The sequence below is a fragment of the Cetorhinus maximus genome, chromosome 20 (genome assembly GCF_964194155.1).
Source record: "Cetorhinus maximus chromosome 20, sCetMax3.hap1.1, whole genome shotgun sequence".
NCBI lineage: Eukaryota > Metazoa > Chordata > Chondrichthyes > Lamniformes > Cetorhinidae > Cetorhinus > Cetorhinus maximus.
Genome location: NC_135898.1, coordinates 53,797,042 through 53,813,145, shown reverse-complemented (window position 1 = coordinate 53,813,145; position 16,104 = coordinate 53,797,042). Strand labels below are relative to the sequence as shown.

Genomic DNA, 16,104 nt, shown 5'->3' with positions numbered 1-16,104 from the left:
TTGAGAATTGGCTTTTAGGGTCGACATTGTCTAGGCTGGATTTGTCCAGCTTTTTTTGGATAGCAGAGACATTGGTAATTTTCCACAAAGTTGGGTAGATGTCAATGTTGTAACTGTGTTGGAACAGCATACCTAAAGTCCTAAAAAAATCTAAACATTTAATGAAGCTCAAAGCAGAAAAATGGATTTATATTTAAACAAAAATTAACTAGCAATACAGTACTGTGATTCTGGATGTGGTAATCTGAGGTGCAATACACCTTTAAGAGAATGTGAGCAGATTGACAACGTGACTGTATTACCCAATTGCTGCGTAGCGCAGGCAACAATGTTAACCAGTAGTTTAGAATAGGGTCTGGTTGGAGAAGCACACATTGTGTTCATGATCTGTGACTCATGTAAATAAGCAGCATGTGCTTCTTCTTATATTGGTCTCTGCGTCTGCAGTATATTGTTTGCCAACTCACCCACCGGTAGATAGGCGTGCAACCGTGCTTGCAAGCAAAGCGACCCGACAGAAGGAACATAACGCTACTTGAGTCTGTTTTACTTCAGAATTTGTAAACAATGTTAAAACACAGATTAAAAGGAGCTGCTGTCTGTCTGAATCAGTGGGCACGGGAGTTCCTTTGATGCTTTTCTCAGTTTCATAGTTCCCTGTAACTCTGAAGTAATGCTATTGTTTTGAAAATAGCAAAATTTCAAAGTGTTTAAACCAGATTTTGTATTTACATACTGTGGGATGAAACTTAACATATGTAAGAAAAACGACACAAGGCACCACTATCTCAATAAAAATAATACCAGATCTGCTATAAACCACACACCACCCACCAACTTCAGCAACAGAGAACAAAATCAAAGATCTTGTTCTCTAAAGGGTCTGTACCACCTGACAATGATATTTGGGTAAACACCGTCCTCATTAATCTTGACTTTTTGATGTCTCACACGGAGCTATATGCACCTACATATAAGTAATGAGTCAAGAGGATATTTTTCCTCACTATACAAAAATATCAACATTTATCACCAGGAACTGTCAGACGCAGTAAGCAAACTCTTTCTACTGGCAGGATTGTCAGAGGCCAGAGGTTACAAATTAAATAATTGGAATGCAGGTGATGAGGAAAAAGCTATTTTTGCAGCAATTTGGCATGATCTGAAATGCTTTGCCCGGAAGGGTTGTGGAAGCAGATTCAATAATAACTTTCAAATGGGAATTGGATAGATACTTGAAAAGGAACATTTTGCAGGGCGATGGGGAAATGGCAAAGCTGTGGGGCTAATTAGATATCAGCTTCAAAGAACTGGCACAAACGCAATGGGCTGAATGGCCTCCTTCTATGCTGTATTATTCTGTGATTCTATGAACTCTTTCATCCACCTCCATTCATGAATTCCATATTCAATTATTTTAGTTTGTGAATCTATAACACATCTAGAGATTAGCAAAACATGTTACAAGAAATGTAGGGAATTAAATGTTGATTGAATATTGATATTCTAGATCAGGGTGAAACTAGACTGATGATTGGCATAGCATAAAGAAAAAGCTGTATCTGGCAAATTAACCAGAGTACCCACACCAGGGCCTGTTTGTGGGTCCAATATTCGCCTCATCATAAACAAGGCAGAGACTTGTACTGAGCTACAAATAATAGCCTGTCTGTAATATACATTCTATATGGAAATCCTTGGTATGTATAGTTTGATTATTCACACTATACTTAGGCATGCCCTAGAGGTAATTCAAAATCTGTCTATTTCAGAAAAATGAATCAAGCCATCTAATTCAACACAAAACATCCTAGGTGATTGATATCCTGGCTACTGGTTTTGATGCATTATTGTGTCTGGGGTGAAGACATAGGTCAAGTCCATATGTGAGGGTCAACGTTTCTTTGTAGAGCTTCCTATTGTGGACTTAAATTTGCTTCGATGAACTCAATGAGTCCAGTGAATTTGAAGGCATTAGAGGCAGAGGCAGGGTAGTTAGGTGGAAACTTCATGGTAATCTGTGCCTCAGAGAAAAAGTAAGTGGTGTTTTATTAAGGATCAATTTTATGCCAAATGACAAAAGCATCTTTGTTGTTTTGACATCTTGAATGGAATAGTAAAGGCTGTAAGTACCATAGATATACAATTTGTACTGAATGCTGTTCAATTAGTTGTTTAATGTTAAATAAATGTGTCTGCTACTGTGACTCTCCATCCGATAGTGTACATTCAATCTACCTAGCAAAGACAAAAGGTCACGTGGTGACAGGGGATATATTCCAGTATATTGGAATATAGTGGCAGGTTCTCCGTGAGGTTCCCCATTCTCACTCAATTTACCATATTTACCATATCATATCGGGCAGGAAAAAAGCACAAAGTGGTCTGCAAGGAATAAGAAGTTTGTTGGAGTTGATGCTGAGCCAAGATAGTATGTCTATCACAAAGATCCTAAAAATCTAAAAGCGAGTACACAATGAAACAATGCCAATTAACAATTCAGACAAGAAAATAGATTCTCGGGTTTACAGATTGAATTGTGAGAAAGACTCACTGAATTATTTTCATTGGAGGGAAAAGTGTGTAAGAAGAAACATGATCCAGTATTAAAATACTCAATGGCATGAAGGAGGCTATTTAACTTGGACTGTAAGCACATAACAATGGTCCAAAGTTTTAAGTTAATGATGCTTAAGTGAGACAAAAGGTCACAGTATTTTTTTTTGATGTAGTAGTGAATATATATGGTACAGACTTCCAACCCAGGCAATTAATGACTTGATTAAGAGATGCAAAATGGATAAATCTTTGCCACAGAATTGGATTAAAGTTTAGGGAAAGTAAAAGTAGAGGTGATTAAATACCCCAAGAACACTTTGGCTCCAATCCTGCTGAATTCTAGATGTATTATCAATGGAAACAGCCCACCAGGGCTCAGTATTGGAACCTGTAAAGTTATATATTTTGATGGTCCTTGAAGTTAATTTTGGGTGGGAAAGAAATTACGCTATACTTTCTTCAACAAACTTAGTAGGATAAAGTTCACAACAGAGCAGAGTGCACATGGTCTGCAGAAGGAAAAGGGTTGATGGGCCAAATGGCCTTTCCTTGTTCTGGCAGATGTTCATCACATGACCATCAGGAGAAGCTGGGTTGCAAAAGGACAAGGCCAATCCCATCCTTCTTATCATGTCTTATTCATTTGTAACTATACATCCAATCACTGGGCTATAACTGAACAGTTAATTAACAAACCATAGCAGGTAGAGTTGTACTTTGTGCCAGGAAATCAGTGAGCAGAAAGGAAAACTATACATCTATAACAGAGCACACTCAGTTTTCCTTCCATTAAAGAAAGTAGGATGGAATACATTCTGTCAAGATTTTCTCTGTGCTCCACCTAGCCAATATTTTACAACAAAATAGTAAAGACAAAAATATAACCCATTACATTTATTGATAGAAAAGGCTTGCCTTACCATCCTTGGTCTCCGTGATATCATGCACAGATCCACCATCAGTACTGTTTCCACTCTCTGACGCACCTGAATAGCGTTCTGATGAATCCAGCTAAAATAGAACAGAAGACCACAAGACCAATGTTATGCCCACGCACACCATTGCCGCATGTTTAAATATCATAGCACTGATTAAAACTTAACTTCAAAGATAATTGAATGAACAGTGCCTCACACTGGCAATTTTTAGTCATTTAAAGATTTTTTTTTTCCCTTGGAGTACAACATTGTCTGGAGTTGGAATGATGTGGTAGCCTAGGTGGTGGTTGTCTTCATGGTAGTTGGCAATGCCACCCAAAGATTGATAGAAGTGCCTTCAGGCAAGGGAAGAGGCTGCAGGGCAACGACTGTACTGGGGAAGTGGGCTAACCCAGGGTGTGTGTGTGGGGGCACATGTTGGTCTGTTCAAGTGGCCTCAAGATGGTGAGGGCTGAGGAGGCAGTCGCTAGAGGAGATGAGGCCAGATGGAGATATGAGGGTGTGTGTGAGAGAGTGAGTGGTGATGTCCCTTGAGTTGGCAGTGAGTGAGATGCCAGTGAATGTGTGATGGCCTTGTGAGTGGGTGAGTTTAGAATGATGAGATGGTTGCCTTACCCTGGCGGCACAGATGAGATCATTCATCCTCTGTCTGAACTGGATGGCCAACCTCTTCTGTGCAGCACTGGCACTGATCACCACTGCCATCACCTACCAAGCTGCAGTGGTGAGATTGCTGGACCTCCTGCGGCCAGACCGGGATAGAAGACATCATGGTGGGCCTCCACGGCATCCAAAAGGCGCTTCAGTGACGCAGCACTGAGTCTGGTGGCTGCAGCCTTCTTGCCTTTTGGGGCCATGTCTTCTGTGCCAGAGTCCTGGACTGGAAACACAGAGGCGCATGCATAGCTGCACTTCAAATATGGCACCCGGCATGAGGAAACGGTGAGGTGACAGCATGCGGGCAAATGAGAGCCCGCCCGCCATCAAAACGGCATGCTTCCCGGAAATGCATGATTAATAAAGTGGGATTGGGATGATAAGGCGTGAAAATCCACCACTGCAGCCGATGGGAATACATTCTTTGTCATGCCCGCTACAGCACTTAGTGCAAATCTGGGACAATTCCGCCCTAAGACTCAATATGCACCCTCTTGAGCAGAAGGGTGTCTCTGACAGCACTTCTATATATCCAAACTTCTGTATGCTCCACAAGTTGCTGCCAGATTTCCTGATTAATAATAGTGAATGAACACTGATAGCCTCACTGTTATTCTTATTTAAAATTCCATGCCAATACATTTAATAATATGGAGGTATCTTACTGGAAAAAAGTTGACAATTGCTGGGTCAACTAGATGGACCAACTGTACACAAAACTCACAAGGCATCTTCAGAGCTGAGGTACAGTGAGACATCTGCCTGCCTTCAGGTGGTGGCATAACCCCAATGTAACTTGTGGGTCAGCCAGTTTAAATCGGCAAACCTATAGAGCCTATCTAAAAACTGTTTGCAATGCCTTAAATCCACATGACTGGGGAGGATGGAAGAGTTTGGACTCCAAATGGACTGTAAATGGGGAGGAAAGATTGGGGGAGTGAAGGGATAGGGATGAACATACTAGGAGGAGATGAAGGGAGCTACTTAAAGAGACTTATGGAGTGAAGAAATAAGTGACTAAGTTCAGGGAACTGAACCAGATTTGATCCACATGATGGAGATATAGAGCAAATCCATTCAGAGATAGAGGCCAAGAGCGTGGTGTTTTGTGAAGAGAGGTGGCTGTGGAAATGATTGCACCTACCTTTTTTATTATTCATTCATGGGATGGTCATGCATGGCTGGGCCAGCATTTATTGTCCATTCCTAATTGCCCTTGTTCAGAGGACATTTAAGAGTCAACCACATTGCTTGTGGTCTAGAGTCACATGTAGGCCAGACCAGGTAAGGACAACAGATTTCCTTCCCTCAAGGGCATTAGTGAACAAGATGGGCTTTTATGACAATCGGTAATGGTTTCAGACTTTTAATTCCAGATTTTTATTGAATTCAAATTTCACCATCTGCCGTGTTGGGATTCAAACCCAGGTCCCCAGAGCATTTCCCTGGGTCTCTGGAATACTAGCCAGTAACAATACCACTATGCCACAGTCTTCCCATGAATCCCACAACCCCTTTGCAGTACAAGAAAAACAAAGTATATTACCTGCCCCTCTTCACACTTCTTTGGAATCTTTTTATGTTTGACACACCTTCTTTTGGTACCCCTCATGGTACAAGAAGAGTCAGAGGTAAAAGTGGGATCTGACAATTAGGACTGAAGGTTAGGTAGTAGTCAGCCTCTCACTCCTGAGCCTGCTAAATCAGATCTATGCAATTCTGTTCATGTGGGTACATTACACCCACATGATGATACACAGGAAAATTTTGGAGTTCCTAACACAGCAAGCAGTGGAGCCCAAAGCCATTCTCAGAGCTATTATCAGAGAAGCTGATAACATCATGGCATTATTGTATTGCATGTTCACAGAGACCAATTTGCCATGATCATTCTGTGTTACTGCTTCACACTTTGCTGCCACTTCTTAGGGGAAACAGCACTTTGTGGTGAAATAAAGATTTGAGAGAGTGTCAGCTTCTCTTTGAGGTCTGGTTACTAATATAAACAGAGGCTCTAATAAGAACAGTGCACAATAAATGAGAATGTCAACTGCACGTACTTCTCACTAAGCAGTGACTCACCCTTTGGCCATGAATGCGGGAATGGTCTACGGCTACAAGATTTCCATCAGTAAAGCCATCACCTTGAATGTTGCTGATCTCCTGAATCACCTACATTGAATTGTAAAACAAACAAAAGGACTGTATTTACTGTGTTTAAATGTTAAAATCAACCAATGGAAAACTCTGGCCAAACCATTCACACATTTGTAGACAATCAAGGATTGTATGTTGCAGTTACCTAGATTAGGTTGTCTTTGTTTAATTGTGATAACAAGTCTAGAAATTGCTGTATTACTGCAAAGGATTTTACTCCTGTAGGTCAATTTAAGAAAAAATACTTTGCATGCTGCAGAACATCAGTTGATTCAGACAGTCACTTAAGGATATGCTGAAGGAAGATTATTTGTGGTAAAGTATCAGGGTAATTTATTTCCCCTGCAATTTTGTCACCATCTTAAAATTCAGGCATATATGAAGCTGAAGTTCAATCTCAATAATGTAGATAAATGTGAGACTGCCGAGAATGGGGAAGGGACAACATCTAGTTTTTTTTGGAAAAATATACTTTATTCATAAAACATCTGAAAGAACATTACAAAACAATTCTAAATCGCCATCACAAAAAATGCGATCAGATTCAACTTTTACACATGGATCACGAGGTGCTTCAATATAATCAATAAATATTACAGCCATTTCAATATGGTCATTACAGACAGTCAGACAGTGCAATGGTATTGGAGTTATCGACATATATCATGTTGCACTCTGAGGTGGGACATCATCCCTATTATACCGGAGTAGAATACAGTTGCATTCTCACTCTAATGACACCGAGGCAGACAGATGGTACCATTCATAGAATATCTTTTAAAATGTTGTTGCCAATATACTGGACATTAGACATTACACACTCTGCTGGGACTGTCAAGGTGATTAAAACATTGATCTTTTTGAGAGTTTGTTTTTCTTTGTTTTTTTCATGTTTTTTTCTCTCCCCACCCACCACTACCACCCCCATCCCCAGGCTGCAAGAGCATAAAGAGGCTGATAGGGTGAGACAACCCTGGCTTGATCACCGATCATGCATCAATCACCCTAATGTATAGTACTGCATAATGTATAACCATCCATGATCACCAGTGTATTTACTTGCAAATATGAGAGTACTCACCAGTCCAACAAATCAATTCACATTTCTTCAGGAACCTTAATGTGCACCCATTTCTTCTTCAATTAAACTGATTTGCTTGTAATTGATTTTTTAAAAAAAATACAGCGCTGTGAAACATGTACTATGTTCTCTGTATGGAATTGTATCTTAAGAGCATGTAAACTTCTTGCAGATGATGTTTTAAAAATTAAAAATATAAATTAGTCTTTTCTTGCTGCAATTTGCAGGTACTCTCTTCACATTGTTTTGCAGCTATACAATGCTCCAACTGTTTAATGATCCCATTATATTATATGTAAAATTGAAAACAAGCTTTTGCAGCAAAAGTAATTGGCTTTCTGGTATCTGTACTAATAAGGAGGAAAAGATTACAAACTCGAAATAGCCTCAGTTTTTCAATCAAAGTTAGCACAAGGGGAAGAGGTTTGCCTAAGTTTTTGCAGTTTTAATTTCTCTATTAGACAGTTCTCAGTAATGCTTTTTCTTTGTTTTTCTCTTTCAAAGTGTTGTACTCCTTTGATCTGTAGTTCAATGAACTGCAGCTGACAAAGAAGACACTGAACTCAGACAAGGCTGCAGTATACCCAAGTTTTGCAAACACTGGGAGTCAGCATCTGTAATAATGAATCATTGGACCTTGGTGCTGCAGCCACCCACACTTGTTTGAGGAGTCACCAAGTCTTCCGTAACATATTGTATTTCTCCTAGTGATCAATATATGCTTGAAGTTGAAGTTGATTGAGCCTTTTTAAGAAAATCTATTACAAATAAATCAATTAAATTGAAGAAGAAATGGCTGCACATTAAGCTTGCTGAAGAAATGTGAATTAAGTTGTTGGACTGCACCATCATAAGCTTTGTTGTTAGTAGCTCAGTTTCAAGATCTATGCTTCTAAATGATCAGTACTTGGGTGAGGTCAAAATGTCTACTACCCTGGAACCATACCTCAGCAAATATTTACAATTTGCTCAGCAGTCTCTTTTCTGGTTCACAATAAACACAACTCTACAATGGCCTGGAACTTCCTGCATACCTCTGCCCAGTCCCATGAATAATCCTGGCACAAATCAAATAAAAATTGCAGAATGTTGAGCATATGTGAGTTATGAGCTTCATATATTTCATCCATGATATTTTGATTGTCTTATTGATCCCTCCACATGCCATTATAAGGGCCTAGACCCCAAGTTATTGAGCTTTACATGTGATGTTCCTGCACTTGCTGTTGTTCAGCGGCTGCTTTCAAATTATGACTGGTTTTTAAGCACAGCAGGAATTAAAATCATCCTTTTGATGTTGAAATTTGTTGACCTTTCATTTATCTTCATTGAGGACTACTCTATGGGCTGAATCTAAGGCCTGGCGAGCGGGGGCAGGGCCCGCTCACCGAGGTATAAAATGACACATGGTGACGTCGGGCAGGCATCCCGATGTCACCGCGCGTCATTTAGATTTTCAGTTCAGCAGGCGCACAACCGAGTTGGCTGCGTGCCCACCGAACTGTCAAAGGCCTGTCAAGGCCATTAATGAACTAATTAAGCCTATTGAGAAAGCTGCCCGTCCAACCTTAAGTTTGGCGGGCAGGCGAAGAGCCCAGGCGGCCTTCGCATTTTTCATGGAACCTCATCCATGGGTGGGATGAGGTTTCATGAAGGGTTTATAAATTAAATAAATTTTTTCATTAAAGTTCATTGACATGTCCCAGTTCGTGTGACACTGTCACATGAGGGGACATGTCTTAAAATTTTTTTTTTCTTTATTAAAATTTTTTGAACTTGAACTAATCTCCCGAGATTTCTGCGCTCTTGTGCGCACATGCGTGAATGAGTGCAGGGCCCAGCTCAAGGACCCCCACCACACGCCCCCCCCACCCACCCCCTTACAGGGAGCACTTAGTACTTCCAGGCGCACGTCACGTAACATGGCACGGGGGCACCAATCACGTCTGTGCCCGTCTGCACCTGCCTCCGCACAACCCGCCCCCTCCAACAGGGGGAAAATTCTACCCTATATTTTCTGTTTCTTTGAATGCATTGTTATGGTATAAGTATATGTCGCATTGAAATTGTAGCAGTAATTGTAACAGAACTTGTGTCTCTATCATACCTTTAACCACTGCTCTGCTTGCTCCTTGCTTTGGAGACCCAGTACTATAACATCTGAATTGACTGGTGTGATCTTCAGTATATGTTCCTTCTTCTTTACTTGCTTCTCTTTATAGATAACAGTGCAGCCAAACAGACTCATATCCAGTTGAGGATTCTGGTCCTTTGAGCTTTTGTAACACTGCAGGAAGGAAAAAAAAGTGACAAAAGGAAAACAATCAATGTTGATCATTGGAAAAGCTTTAATTTTCACTTGTTATCTTTTAATATAGGGGAAGCGGGCATGACCTAACAGAGGATCAACAGTGATCCAACCTGAAATGTATAGGAATGTTGATGAAATCTGAAATGAAGATGGCACTACAATCATATTGAACTTGGCTAGAAATGGTAATTATTGATATTGCTGTTATTTATGGTGGTTATGAAGCCAGCTTCAATGTCACGAGAAATGTTTGGTTCATGTAGGGAGTAAGAATATTTGAGAGTAAGAACACAACAAAGCCTAGTAATTCTTCTTAGCGATTTTAATGTTAGAACACTGCTTTAGCAGAAGCATTCTTCTTCTCTTCCATATCTAACAACACATGAGGCAGTTCATAATTTGGCTGCTTTACATCCAGCAGGTCCTCCTCTAGGTTATTTCTCAAGTCCCTTCTTACACGGACAGATTGTTAACCTGACTCACAGGTTCCTTCCTACCAGGAGTGGGAGAGGTGGGAGTCACCACTCCACTTCCATCAGATGTGAGCATTCCACTGGCTGTCATCCCAGGATTCAGAGGCTGTAACTCCTGTCCTTGCTCACCAGGACTGTCTAGAATGTGGCTCGAACCCATAGCCCTGTGTCTCAGAGGCAGGAATTGTACCACTGAGCCAAGGTTCACCCCAGCAGAAGATTTAACCCACTTAGAACAAACAAGTTAAAGCCTGCGTTAAATAATGGACAAAAAAATGTCATTGAAATTAATACCTGCAACAGTTATTTCTAAATGTAAGTTAAACGCCACTGCTAAGAAAAAGCTATTAATCCATTAGCCCCCCCCCATCTCTTTAGTATTCCAACTTTGGTAATATAGGCTGGAATTTTCCAGCCCCTCTCGCCGGCGGGATCTTCTGGTCCTGCTGATGTAAATGGAGATTTCAATGGCTCGCTGGTTCCCCCCCACCGGTGGGAGAACCTGCCGCTGGTGCGGGGGGCGGGGTGCTGGAAAGTTCTGGCCATAGTATCCATTTTGAATGTTTGGTTGTTTTATCCTCCACTCCCCAGCCTGGAAAACGTGCATTACTGTTTGAGTATAATTCTTACTCCTTGATCATTCGTTTTTTTTGCCAAGCCTGAATATGTTGCCCCTCCCAGTAAACTACAATTAAGTGTTAAAAGCTAAGAAAATGCTTGTGCTAGCGTTGGGGTTTCATTGGTTTTTGAGTCTTCCTTTATAGGTTGATTTTTTAAAAAAAAACTTTCAAAGTGTCAAGCAAAAAAAAACTTTGCAACTTTCATCTGTACAGCCAATTTACCAGAAGTTTGCATTCTTTTATGACACACAGTTGTTTGGCCCACTGTCCAAGCCACTTCTTTCGCCAGAGGAAAGCACAAATCCGGGCATCTTTCATCAGTTCAATGGAAGCCTCCGGAGAAGGCCACTGATGGGTCATTGATTTCCCCTTGGTGTTCTCTTCCTCATCATAGGATTCATAAGAGCTACTGACAGCATCGACCTCATCTGCAGTAAACAAAGCATGAAGTTTTTAACGTAGTTATTATCACATAATTATATTTTAGTGTAACACTGTAATTTTTTTAATAGGCAATGATCAAACTGCAAGAATTAGCCCTTGCCTGTTTGTTCAATGATTACTAAACAAATCCCTTCTAACTGCCAAGAAAAGCATCAGCCAATAAACAGCACTCTGGAAATATAATGCTCATTGGTGCAGAAATCCTACTTCTTTCAGCCTACAAGAAGAGCCTATTTTCCAAACTTTCCTCATCCTTTAATTGATTGAAGGTGTCAGCTATGGCTCAGTTGGTGGGACTCACATCTGTGAGTGAAAAGGTTCCGGGTTCAAGTCTCATTCCAGGAGTTGAGCACAAAAATCAAGGCTGACATTTGAGTGCAGTATTGAGGGAGTGCTGCACTGTTGGAGTTGCCATCTTTTGGATGAGATGTAAAAGATCCCATGGCACTATTTCGAAGAAAAACAGGGGAGTTATCCCCAATGTCCTGGCCAATATTTAGCATTTGATCAACATCACAGAAACAGATTGCCTGGTCATTATCACATTGCTGTTTATGGGAGCTTGCTGTGCACAAAGTGGATACCACGTTTCCTACATTACAACAGTGGCTACAATTCAGAGAGTACTTCATTGACTGTAAAATGCTTTGAGACAACTGGTAGTCATGAAAAGTGCTATATAAATGCAAGTCTTTTTTTTTACACACATCAAGAGTTAAGTATCTCAACTGAACAAGTCCTGTTAGCTTTTTCTTCCTGTTCCTTTAATTTGAGGCATTTAAAAGCTACTTATTTATTATAAACTTAAATCAATATGAATAGAACACTAGCAAAGCAGATGGTAAAACAAATATTTTTGAAAAGAAAGATGGAACTAGTGATTTGAAATGGTACCCAAAAACATAACTCTATTTATATGCCATGAGTAAAGTAGTAATCTAATTACACAAAACACAAATAGGCTGCCTGAACATAAAGGGGAGAGTATATACCAGCATGTGTTTAATAGACCCATCTGGGAACTCTGCCACTGGGAACTTGCCAAGGTTGGTGAGGTTAAGGAGACATCATTTGTTTTACACGTGAAGGACCGGCACTTAGGAAGGAAGGACATGTTTCTGCCACATGATGGAAAGTCCAGTACAGCCTGCTGGCTCTGGAGGGGGTGACATGTTGTCCCCAGGAACTAACTTAAAACAAAAAAATTTTACTCTTTTGGGGGTTCAGGCCACAATCCTGACCGGAACCCCCGAGGCTTTGCTTACTTCTGCCACTATTTAGCTAGGCCCATCTGGTGTGACAAATTCTATCCCTGGTCTCACACTGAGCAGGGGACATGGCAACTCCCAGCATTAGGAATTCTTACCTCGTCTCCCATTTTTTCCATGGACCTTGGAATAAGGTGAGAGCATATTCTGCTCCTTGCAGAGACAGCTGAAATCCTGCCATAAGGCCAGGTACCAGCGTATCCATGTCCCAGCCTGACTTATCAACCTTCCAACCCACTCCTGTCTGAGTTATACTGAGAGTGTTCAAATGGTGACATATTGCCAGCCCTAAAGCTGCCAGGCCAAAACATCTTCCAAATGTTTTTGAAAATTTCTGAAGTTAAGAGGCGAGGGAGACACTATGCGCGCTGTTTACGCAGAAAATTGCTGCATTTGTTGAAGTACCCGTCAGTATTTTTAAAATGGAGACATTTTCTGAAAGGTAATTACACATGCGAGCAAACATTCCTCCATGAAATCATATTATTGACATATATTTCCAGCACATTTCTGTGACTGGGTACGAAGTTGTGACCTACCATTATTGACCGTGTCATATGGCTCAGCCTCCTCGTAGTGGCCTTCAATGGGCTCTGTCCTGGATAAAAGAAATGGCTCCCTGTCTGGTATCTGCAGACAAAACAAAGCAGACAAATACTGAATACTGAGGTCCTGTGATATTAGATGTATTGCCCCTCTATATGTGCATATTGTACAGTACATGAAAATTACTGCCGCACAGAGGGTCATTTATTCAGTCAATCTTTCAGCTCCACAAATGTAGGACAAAAAGAAAAAAAAAAATTGCAAATCTGAAAATAGAAAATGCTGGAAAGCTACAAGGCCAGTCAGCATCTGTGAAGGGAAAAGAGAGTTTACGATGTGCTTACTCAATGGGAAGAATTATAGGCAAAGGAGACTATTTTGCTGCCATGTGACTTCCCTTTGGGAATTATTATTGCTCCATCCCTCATTTTTTTGCCATGGACCTTGTATGAGATGAGAGCATATTCTGTCCCTTGCAAGGGCAGCTGAAATTGTGCCATAAGGCCAGGCACCAGTGTATCCGTGCCCAAGCCCAACTTATCAACCTTCCAACCCACTCCTGCCTGAATTATAGTGAGTGTGTGTCGAAATGGGGATAGATTGCCAGCCCTAATACCCCTATTATCAACATTTTCTAAAATCACACAAGAATTTTCTCTCCAACAGAACTGTCAAGATGTTACATCACACCGTGTGCTCAGGGCGGGATAAGCAATAACAGAGTGATCAAGAATGAATCTGACCACAACAGACTGCGTAACGATTAGGACAACACAGTGAAACATTGCCTCCCAAAAATCTTTTACCAGTGCAAATATCACCAGTTCCTCTACCCTTTACTGCTAATCAGCAACATGTTTAAAGTACAGATGTTCTGCCTCTCAGCCTGGCTAACAGTGAAGGATATTTTAAACTGGTTACTGTAGCAGCTGCTTAGAAATTTGGCACAGCGTCCACCTACTGCAACTCTCATTTCAATTTGTGCGGGTGAGTGTACCACTGGCCAGTTGGATTAGCAGCTGTTACAGTAACTAATGGAAATTCTTTTTGCTCTTGGATATGCTGAGAGAGGCAGAATGCTGGCATTTTAAAATGAGCAGGTGATTAAAATTAAAACGTGGGCAAAGGAAACTGCATGGCACTGCAAGAAAAGTAATCATTGCGACTGCTTGTGCATTACCTTTAACTTTACAACTGCCTGGTAAGTTTGATCATTTTTCCATCCCAAATCACTTGTAATGGCCTATCAGCCCTTGAAGTGATTGGTGTTGTAAAGTGATTTGGTGGAGAAACTGGTATTACATTCATTTTTACTGTAGTCATTTTCCATTGATACACAAGAAGGCATGAATTGTAGGGCTAACAAGACATCAATCCTGACATGCATTGTGAATGACCAATCTTACTGTCAATTTTTAAAAAATCTAGCTAAATGCATACTAAAAATGATACCACATTATCTCTCCAGAGGAGAATTATAGGCCCGGCAAACCTGAAGAATCACCCTTCTCAGAGGTCACAGGCTTCCAACAGAAAACACTCCTGGTGGTGCCCCAAGCACAGAAGACCTTACTGCATGGCTAAGTTTAATTATTTTCCAGCAAACGTATGATCTGTTGCTGGCTTTATGGTGTTACAAACCTTACTTTCAATGATAAACTCCTCAGCTTAATGGACACAGCAAGGTGATGGCTTAAAGTTTCAGCCAAAAATATATCTCATTGGCTTCCTTTCTTCTTCATGGCTACGGGAAGCTGTTTGCTGACTACCAGTTTTTCACTGCCAGTTGCTTCAAATTGCTGACTGATAGTTTTCATTCCTGCTCACCACACATTGTAGTAACGTTTCATGTCAGATCATTCCTGGTCTATGACTGTATTATGAATATGAAATTATTCATATATGATGAATATTTGATAAGAAAGTATGATAGCACCTATCCATCTTCCATGGCATTGCACATGGGGAGCAAAGGCCTACATGATGCTGGTATGTTTTCTCACACTGTGACAAAGACGGTGATGAAATGGGTCCTTTGGCGAGTAGATGATAGAACTAAAACAACACTAAACAGGAGCTTAAGAAACGTTGGAAGATTTAATTACTGTGAAATGTGCCATTTTATTTTATTTGTTACTATGCAACCCCAACATGAAAACTTAATCCAGATGCCGACTCTGGGAGGGCGAGAGAAGGCTGAGGCTGATGAGGCCCACAGATTCCTTGCAGGGCACAGAATAGCATTCCTACTTCCCACGAAGACTCCTCACGGAAAGCTAAATTAAAAGTACATAACTTGGCATCTCCTGGCCATCCTGCTGCCTCCTGCTATTGGCACTTTGAGCGGCGTACAAGCCCCCTGATTTCTGCAGTTAAAGTCACATAGCGGCGCTGATGCCATCATGGAGTCGTGACTCCAGCAAAGTTAAGTACGGTCTCCCCACTTCTGACGGTCAGGCAGCCCCCTCGTGCCTGAATTCAGCCTGTTTAAAATGGCAGAACCACACTGAGACCCCATCCCAATACTGCAACTTAGCAACTGCCCGTTCTATTCTTGAACTATAGTCGCTTTGTTGAAATCTCATTTTTACCAATATTAGTCAGTCTCTGTCCAAAAGTTAATCACATTTTTAAGAGTGCTTTTTAACAATGTGAGGATAATGGGCTGGACTTGGTTGTATGAGTAACTTAACTCTGTGCCATCTTTGTGAACTTGCATTAATGTAGAAGACAACTCAGTGGTAACAAGTTGCGCATAAAACACCTGAAGGTCTTAAATTTATTTTTTTTAAAGTTTCACTTAAAATATCTCCATTTAAAGAATTCCTCTGTGGGCTCTGTTGTACTATATTTCAGACTGCACAAAGTGTGAAGGTAGGGGGCTGACCTTGCAATAAGCCTGCTCAAAATCATCAGCAACATTAGGATACTTCACAAAGACTGAAGAATGACACTTGCAGGCAACCCAAAATTCATCTTTAAAACGATGAAACCAAATGATACCAATGATTGTAAGCAGCTGCACTGTCTTGGAATGTTCTTGCTCTACG

The 16,104-nt window shown here is 40.8% G+C and overlaps 1 protein-coding gene across 5 annotated transcripts in view; it reads right to left on the bottom strand.

Moving 5' to 3' along the window:
- Positions 1-16,104, bottom strand: part of afap1l2 (actin filament associated protein 1-like 2) — a 257,647-nt gene that overhangs the window by 26,589 nt on the left and 214,954 nt on the right. For all 5 annotated transcript variants that reach the window (XM_078564680.1, XM_078564682.1, XM_078564684.1 and 2 more), the window contains 5 exons: positions 13,048-13,138; positions 11,019-11,224; positions 9,500-9,679; positions 6,237-6,326; positions 3,480-3,570 (listed from right to left, as the gene is read on the bottom strand). In XM_078564680.1, coding sequence (XP_078420806.1) covers positions 3,480-3,570; positions 6,237-6,326; positions 9,500-9,679; positions 11,019-11,224; positions 13,048-13,138 — 658 coding nt within the window. The remainder of the gene's footprint in view (positions 1-3,479; positions 3,571-6,236; positions 6,327-9,499; positions 9,680-11,018; positions 11,225-13,047; positions 13,139-16,104) is intronic.